The 8,652-nt window shown below is 39.6% G+C and overlaps 1 protein-coding gene across 3 annotated transcripts in view; it reads right to left on the bottom strand.

Moving 5' to 3' along the window:
• GADL1 (glutamate decarboxylase like 1) overlaps positions 1-8,652 on the bottom strand; it is an 85,700-nt gene that overhangs the window by 39,467 nt on the left and 37,581 nt on the right. For all 3 annotated transcript variants that reach the window (XM_008631966.2, XM_017732080.1, XM_017732079.1), the window contains exons 12-13: positions 5,946-6,145; positions 1,712-1,763 (exon numbers count right to left, since the gene is read on the bottom strand). In XM_008631966.2, the coding sequence (XP_008630188.1) occupies positions 1,712-1,763; positions 5,946-6,145 (252 nt within the window). The remainder of the gene's footprint in view (positions 1-1,711; positions 1,764-5,945; positions 6,146-8,652) is intronic.

The following is an 8,652-nucleotide window of genomic DNA, read 5'->3' as shown; positions in this document are numbered from 1 at the left end:
AGGAACTGAGCTGCCAGCCTGCCATGTGCTGCCGCTGAATGGAATAAAGATCAGTTCTTAAAATCATATTTCTTTCCCCAAAGAGTGTGCATTGAGTACACACATAAACACAGACCCTGAAAAGGCAACGCCTTCCCCATAAGCACAAGCACTAGCTCACTGTTACAGGGTTTATTGCAAAACTATTTAAAATCAGATGGCAGGAACAGACAGATGGCATACATTACCATATTGCCATTGCCTTCTTGATTATCTCAGTTTCCTTTCACACATCAAATACATCATCGCCCTCTGAAAATACCATTCATCCCAGAAAACTACCCCCAGCCACGCTCACTCTATTTCTGGTTATCTTGTCACAGCTCTTATCCAAGCAGGTAAGCAATTACATCACAGAAGAGTTCAGGATGACTTAAGCACAAGTGGCATTTCCAGGCCATAGAGCAATTCTTGTTACAGGTTTTTCCTCACTGAAGGTATCAGAGGATCATCTTCCTAACTTTTTTGTCTGAAGCCCAACTTTCCTTCAGAAAGGGCTCGCATAGCTGGGCCTCACTGCCTCACAGCAGCCTTTCTTTGAATTGTAATTGCTTATCCCCCCCACACACCTGAAAACTTTCTTAACCCCTTCAACCTCTCAGCTCAACTTCTCAACTCATAGAAGAACTCAGAGAACTCGAGTTCTTTCTCATAGTCCATACTCCATCACTAGCTTCAAAGCCACTTTTAATCCAGGTGTCCCATTCCTGCAGGAACTACACAGCAGCCTCTGCTCTTACCAAGAGTTTTCACATCTACAACAGATCTGGGCTCTCTGCTAAGATCTACAATAACAAGAAATGGACAGCTTTTAACAGACTTGCCACTTTACAAACCCCATCCTGTGCTGCTGGCCTAAAATTCTTCAACTGATCAGCAGTTTTCAAAGCTAAAGAGAAAAGGTTACATTGCGTGAATAGTATAAAATATTTTTCAAATTTTTTATTTTGTCTAGCCTAACCTGGAATGCTCATGGTGGCACTTACTCCACTTCCCATCCTCCTCCATTTACTCTCTTCCTCCTGATCCCACATACCAGCCTGTCTTTCATACAAGTACACTTCCAACAATGCAAAAGTTTTTTATAAAAATCACAGGTCTTTGCAACATCCTCAGACATCAGCCTTATTAACCAAACAGCTGAGGACAGGTGGAAAAACAGGACTGAAGCTCTATTCCCTTCACTCACTCTCCCCCAGGCAAGATCACCAAACAGGAAATAAGCTGACAGGTTTAGTAAAGACAAGTGAAACATACAACTTTTAGGTGGTTTTTAGGAAGATGGGAGTAGAAATAGAATTAGGGAAAAAAATACAGACTTTAGCAATGAAAAGTCCAATTTTAGGATCAAACTATTTTTCCATCCAGCACACAATCTTATCTGTAGGTCTGGCAAGCACTGCTTTTTTACAGCCAGCCTCTGAACTCTCACAGAAAAGTTCTCCATCTACACCCCCTGAGGCAATACAGGACCAGAAGCCAGGAAATTAGGTAGAGTGATGGTAGGGAATACAGAACAGGTTATGTGTGTTCAATCATATCTGTGGATCTCCAAAACATAACTTATTAGATTATATAGTTTAAATACAAATTGATAATTGACTAAGAAGAACAAAATCAAACAATGGACACTTCCTAACAAAAACAACAGTTCAATTCCATTTTCACTTACCTCCAAAAGAAGCTGAAATCCCTCTCTTTTTTTAATTTCCTCCACTAGATATCTGTAATTAAAAAGTCAGGGGTTTAAAGCAAGAACAAAACAATACAAACAGACAACAACAAAACCCAGGATCTTAAACATGTATTTCTTTTCCCTTTTTTTTTTTGCACACTGAGAAAACAACAGAGTTAAACCTCGTTTCTACCTGCTGTGAAAATGCAATAGCCATCAGTTCCTGGAAACAAAAGAAGGCTACAGCAAGCCAAGGAACACTGAGGAGAAGCCAAATTCTGTCCACAGGCACAGGTTTTCAGCAGAGCCACATGGCACAAATTGATCCTATTTGCATCAGGTTGTGAGCTTTCCCAATGCAAATTTCCACTGATGTTGCTCTTTACAAATTGATACCTCTATCCCTTGTTCTCAAGTGCTGATACTATGCTGACATGTTATTTCATGGTCACCCTGACACCTCTTGCATTCTGCTATCACCAGGATCTCTTAGGTTATCTGGACATACTTCAAGCTCAACAATTTTCCCAGTACTGCCTACATTCCAAGAGCCCACCTTTCTGTTCAGCCACTGCTTATGTACAACAATCCCTGGATTTCCTATGCTAACAACATATTAAAATGGGAATTTCTTTTCTTTCTCACCTGTCAAGCATGAAAAACCCAGAAGCCTTCAATGGAAAAATGGGTTTGAATCAAAATTTTCATACAAACAACTTCTATTTACAGAATTTTTTTAAAACATGGCCGCAATTTTGCCATGGCACACATCACACAGGAATTCTGAAGCAAAGAGGACATAGATGGGACTTCTGTCTTTCTTCGCCTCCCTTCAAAGCCTTCCAAAGAAAAATTTCAAAGAATTCAATACAGATTCGTGCTGCTTTTCCACTCCAACAAAATTTAAGTCTTCTACACGAAGATATTGCTGTCTAACATTAATAAACCCAACACAGTTAAACTGTGCTTTACTGGTTGTGCACAAATCTGTTCTTCTCTTGCATTCACTGTTTGGCATTTTCCTGCCTGAAGCTGCATTACTGGTCATCACACTAGTAATTCTTTTAGTTGAGAAAGAGAAATGTGAAAATAACCTCCCTTGGTCCTATGCACACGCCCGAAACTTGCCCCCGCAGGGACACCCCTAGCACAGTTGCCTCTGCAACACCTTCTCCTCAGCAGACATGCTGCAGAAACAGGCTGGCTGGGGAAGCAATAAACAATACCCTGGATGGCACACATTTTTCAGAACAGCGCCTGGGGAGCTGCTGTGCTGTTTATCATTGCTGTGCCTGTGACTCATTAGCTCCCAGCACACACCCAGCAAAGCCACCGCTGCGGTGCAGGGCCAGTGCCCACAACAAACAGCTCGGGGAGTGGTGTTCCTCTCACTGGAGCAAGTCAAGGTTCTGGTCGTTTCTGCCATGACCATTCAGATCCTCCTGTGTGCATTTGTTTGTTATCTGGCTGCTAATGCCCACACTGTCATTTAGGTTGAAAGAGAGGAATGATTATCTGTAGGGTAATTATCTTATGCCAAACAAGCTTGCTACTTCTGTCCTGTTTATTAGAAGATACTTCTCTGTGCCGTAAAACCAATATTCAGCAACATCAGCAGGTTATTTATATGACAGTAGCCTTCAATTTATTTTTTTCTTTAATAAATTATGAAAGAGAAACCTATGCATAATCACTTCCTTTTTTTTTTTTTTTTTTTTTTCATTTTAGGTCTTGAATTTTTAGAGCCATTTCTCAATGCTTAATTCCTCTCCCTCTTACCTCCAATGCCTTTATTTTATATGACCTGGGTATAAAATCTGACATAGGCTACCTGATGTTGGTCAGGTTCACAACACTGTTAATCATGTTCTTAACTACGCTGCCAATAACCTAAGAAGGCAGCCATTAGAAAATCCATCGCCCATGATTTATCTTGCCAGGATCATTTGATGGCAGTGGAGCAATTTACTTTGTGCATCTTTCCACAGCTGACAGTGAAGTTTTATTATCGTGTCACAGCTGTAGTATGTTAGAAGGGCTCCAGTCCTAGTGAAAACCAAAGTACACAGAGAAATGTCATTTGCTATGATTAAGCCTTGCAGAAAATGAGGGGTGGAGATCTGCCGTGAAAGTAGACATATGTCTGCTAACAGTGGGTGTCAGAAGAGGAAACAGGCAGAAAAACTCCAAAGAAGATGAAGCGTAAGATGCAGAGGTGTTTATATGGTAACTAGAGTTGTATTCTAAAAGCAGTTTACTTCTATTTTCTTTTTAGTGTACTTTATAAAGCAACATCCCTGCATCAAAAATAACTGGGGGGAAGAAAATAAGCAAAAAATTTCTGAACTAATCATCTGGATGCTCTACTCCAGGTATTTTAAAAGCAAGCCTTTCCAAATAGATAGCATCACTATGTTCCTGGGACATTTAATACCCTGAAAGAGTGATTCATCTCCAGAACAAGCAGATATTACAGGAATAGCCAATAGGCAAAGTTTGCTGCATCAGAATGCCTGCAATCACCCTAAAAAAAAAAAAAAAAAGAAATCTTGCCCTTAAATTCTACAGTCAGGGGACTAATTCCAGAATTAATCCAAGCCTGTGTTCAGGAGCCCTGAAATACTACCCTTGCAATCAAAGTAACATCTAATGTAACAAATGAGGAGAAAGGCTGCACAGCTGAGTGGTTAGTAAACCTGGTACAGTGCCCATGTCCATGCACACTCAAGATGGCAATATGAAGAATCTATTTCATCAGATAATGCCTAAAAATTAAATTTCTTCCTAATGGAAAAACAAACCAAAAACCAGAAGAGACAAAGCCAGTCCCTCTTTAGAAGTGTTACCAACTGAATCCTAATGTTAAACACAAATATCGATCCCAGAAAGGTCATTAATCACAACACAGTCAGTCCAATGACCTTGGCCAGTGACCTCGATGAGGCTGAATTCTCCTACTGATAGCGGAAAGAATTACTTACTCTGCACAGACAAAGAACAGTACAACAAAAACAAGGTGAAATTTAACCAGAAGATATTAAAAAACACATAACCAGCCAAAAAAATGAGTAGCATTAAAAAAATAAAATAGAGGAAAAAGTCACAGCTTTTTTGAGTTTTTCTGGTTTTGTTTCTTTCTTTTTATTCCCTTCAAATCCACTCTGGGTTTAGGTCAGGGGTATTTTTATTTTTTCTTTAAGTAACTTCATTACTGTGAGACTATTCTTTTAATTTCCATTGAAGTAAACATTCAATTCTTTTCTACTTGTTACTTCATATAAAAAGTAAAATGTCAATATCAATGATTTTACTTAAGGCAGTGTGTAGGTAGTTTTGTTAAGTTTTCATTGTGCTTTATCTTGTACAAATTCTGAACAAACATTTTACTTAAAGTGAACTTTTTTAATGGGCCATTACCTTATTTCAAAATTATTTCTTCTAAGAGAAGAGAATACCACATGTATGGAAATTTCTTCCCAGAAACCAAGATATCACCATCCCTTTATAAACACCTTTTACCAAGAATTTTGCTGAATTCACTTGTGAAACTCAGTTCTGCAAGACCAAAAACTTAGTGAAAGTGAAGAGGTATGGGGAAGGTCACAAGGAAAAGGTGTTTCTGTCCTTAACAGAACATAGTGTAAGCATTAAGAACTTCAGCAAAATTGTGGAGAAAAACCACTCAATATGTGAGAACAATATTGCTTTCATACACCTCTACTAGATCATAATATTAACAAAGTGTCCTCATATGAGTTTTCCATGGTCAGTTTTTTGCATTTCCTCATTCATGAGGAATGACATGAACAGGAAAATTTGCTTCTTTCCAGACACAGCTCAGATTCTGGCACATAGGACTTCTTTTACACCAACACCAGAACACGCAGTTGAGCTAAAAGTAGGTGCTTTGGTAAATCTGTCCTATGTCTGGTTCAGATAACATAAATGTTCCACAATACAGACTGATAGCCTAATTTTGATTTCTATGTTTACCAACATCTACACTTATTGCTAAAAACAATAATTACCATTAAATATTGTAGCAAGACACTAATTATTATTGTTATTAGCTCCTCCTATTATACGCAAACAAAAGCCTCCTATTATACGCAAACAAAAGGAGGGAGGGAAAATGTAACAAAGGGGTCTGTTCCAGGATATGGAGTGTCAGCAGTGCCAACATTTCAGCCAATCTAACAGACTAGACATATTCCAAACTGTGAGGCAGTACCTTGCCAAAGCCAGTGCTCTGTTTACTCTCTCCTCAAGGCCTGTTGTTCCCAATGCTTTCCACATAAGCCAGAACTTGAATGCATCCGGACGTCTGCTGCACTGAATGGACTTGTCACCAGTGTCGTAGCTGACATCATAGAACTTGTCCTGCTGGAACAGGTACGCAGCCTCGGCAGAGTAACATTTCTTCAGGAGGCCCTATGAGGAAACACGATAGAGACTTAGATCGATGAGAAGCTCTTTCAAACCTCTTCACAAGCCAAAGCCCTTCTTTTCCTGTCTGTACCAACTGCTCATTTAAAAAGATCTGGATATGCAAGATAATATCCAAAGCTTATGGTGTGGTTTAAGAACCCCAGATGAACCTAAACTCCATGAAGTCAGCACTGACAACACAGAAATTTTATTATTTTCTTCATAATGTCATGGAAGAGCAGCAGGCTGAAGAGGAATTTTGACTCAGATCTCAAGAAACCATGGGAGTGGGTAACACAGAAAGAGTTGCCCCAAAAACGTATATGGATATGGAAGAGAGAAGACGGACACATCTGTGTTCACTGCTCCAGTCTTTAGATCATAGAATCACAGAATATTCTAAGTTGGAAAGGACCCACAAGGATCATCGAGTCCAACCCAAGTGAATGGCCCATACTGGGACTGAACCCACAATCTTGGCATTATAACCACCATAATCAAGAACAACTCCTGAGGAACTTCCTACATGTTCACAAATGGCTTAATCTGTTCCTGCTTTGATTAGTTGCAGGTAGGGAAGATTTCAGTCCCAAGAAATAGATGTTTAGCCCTTACAACCAAATAGTCACTGTGGATTTAGCATAGGTTGTCTGACTCTTCGAGCAGAAAAACCTCAAGGAGATTAGTACCACCCAATTTTTTTTCCCTTTCACAGTTCAGACAAACACGTTTGAAAATAAACTTAAAAAAAGATACTTTCACATATGATAATCATGATTTCTAAATAAAATTATTTTTATTCAGCAATCTCCAGCCTACAGCTTCTGAGGGGCGACCTGGGCAGAGATGAACAGCAGAAAACAGACAAAGATTAATGAGTAGTGTGGCAAGTTCCAGCAGAGAATGAGGCTGGGAAGCAGAAAGCACAGAGGCTCTTACAGGTTTAAAGGTGCAGAGGAAGAGAAGAGACACAGGACTGGCCATTGGCTGAAGAATGAAATATCAAAATATAGTCTGTAATACTATGAAGTAGAGAGAAGGGCTGGCAGAAAGCAGGCTACAAGAGCAGGGATGGGAATGGCCCTACGAGGGGCACAGGAGACAGAAAACATAGATCTGTCAGTGCTAAGCAGAAGAGCACAATTCATTTTCCAATTCAATATCACTCTTCAATTTGAATCAACAAAAAAAGTATTTTGCATTTCACCCTTTTCTCTGCATCTGCTGCAAGTCTGATTTTGAAATGGCACAGTGTCTGATATAACTCTTAATCAAAGTGTCATATTCCCACAACAGAGGTACAGTTCTTGATCTACATTCCAATACCCTACTTATGACTTTGGGATCGGCAGTAAAATGGAGTAAAAAGGTCCAGACAAAAGAAAAAAAAGAGAATTAATCGACTGGCATACACAGGATAACTCTGCCTCTTTCCTAGACTTTTCAATTCCCTCCAAAAAAGCAAATCAAATAAAAAACCCCACCTACACACATATTTGTAGATCACAAAAGGAGAGCACCACCACCAAGGGTTCTCCACAACTTCTGTAAGGATTTGACAATCCCATTGTAATATTTTGTTTGATAAAAGTACAGCAAATTTGGTCTGAACTCTTCAGTCACAGGAGCAGCACATTCAGCCTTGTGAAAAGACAGTTTATATGACAGCTTGGGGGAAAAGGAGGGCCAGTGTCTGCTGTCCCTTTGCAGAGTGATAATGTGCAGCTACAGCACAGGGTAGCCACAGCCAGAAAGCCAGTGCTGAATGCAGTGTTTTGTAGCATATAAGATTCTAACACCTACTTTCCAATTTTCTCAAAGAAAGAAAGGCAAGAAGATGACACTAGAAACCGCAGAATACTCAAGCACTGGGGCATCCATACTTCAGTTTCTTCATGGCTTGGTTTTCTCTGGCTAGTAGCTGCACAACGAGGAACAGGAGTCATTCTGTCAAGATATTGTGCTCTATTCATTTAGACCTTCATACCTTTACTATTGGGAGGGAAACAAGTTTACTAGACATAGTGTTAAAAAAGAAAAAACAAAAAAGCAAAAAGGCAGCAACATCCCCAAATTTAAGCTAACTGCTTTGTCTCTTACTGACCTAAAATTTTGCACAGCGTATCTGCAGTGAGTGTACAGCAGGGCTGATCAATGTGGCACTATCTCCTGCCTTATCAGAATGCAATGCAGCACAATAGAGGAGGTTGCAGAATAGTAGTTCCCCTCATGCTTTTCATCTGATAAATAGTAACCATTGTTTGTCTCAAGAAACCTGAACGCAGTTAGCAGTATTACAAAAGATTGAGACGTTCACTGAAGATCACAGGACCACTGCAGAGTTACATAGTTTTTAAAAAGTGCTCTAGAGTGAAAATGCATCAAATATTTTGATGTCCCTGATGAACTCAAATTCCTGGGAATGTAGCTCATTTAAAAAAAAAAAAAAACGGCAGGTACTGTTCTAGTCTCCTGATGAATCTGAAGGTGGTTTGATGTTGGTTTGATGA

This window comes from Corvus brachyrhynchos, unplaced genomic scaffold, assembly GCF_000691975.1.
Source record: "Corvus brachyrhynchos isolate BGI_N302 unplaced genomic scaffold, ASM69197v1 scaffold53, whole genome shotgun sequence".
Lineage (NCBI taxonomy): Eukaryota > Metazoa > Chordata > Aves > Passeriformes > Corvidae > Corvus > Corvus brachyrhynchos.
The sequence above is the reverse complement of the archived record's forward strand: the minus strand, read 5'-3'. Positions and strand labels throughout refer to the sequence as shown.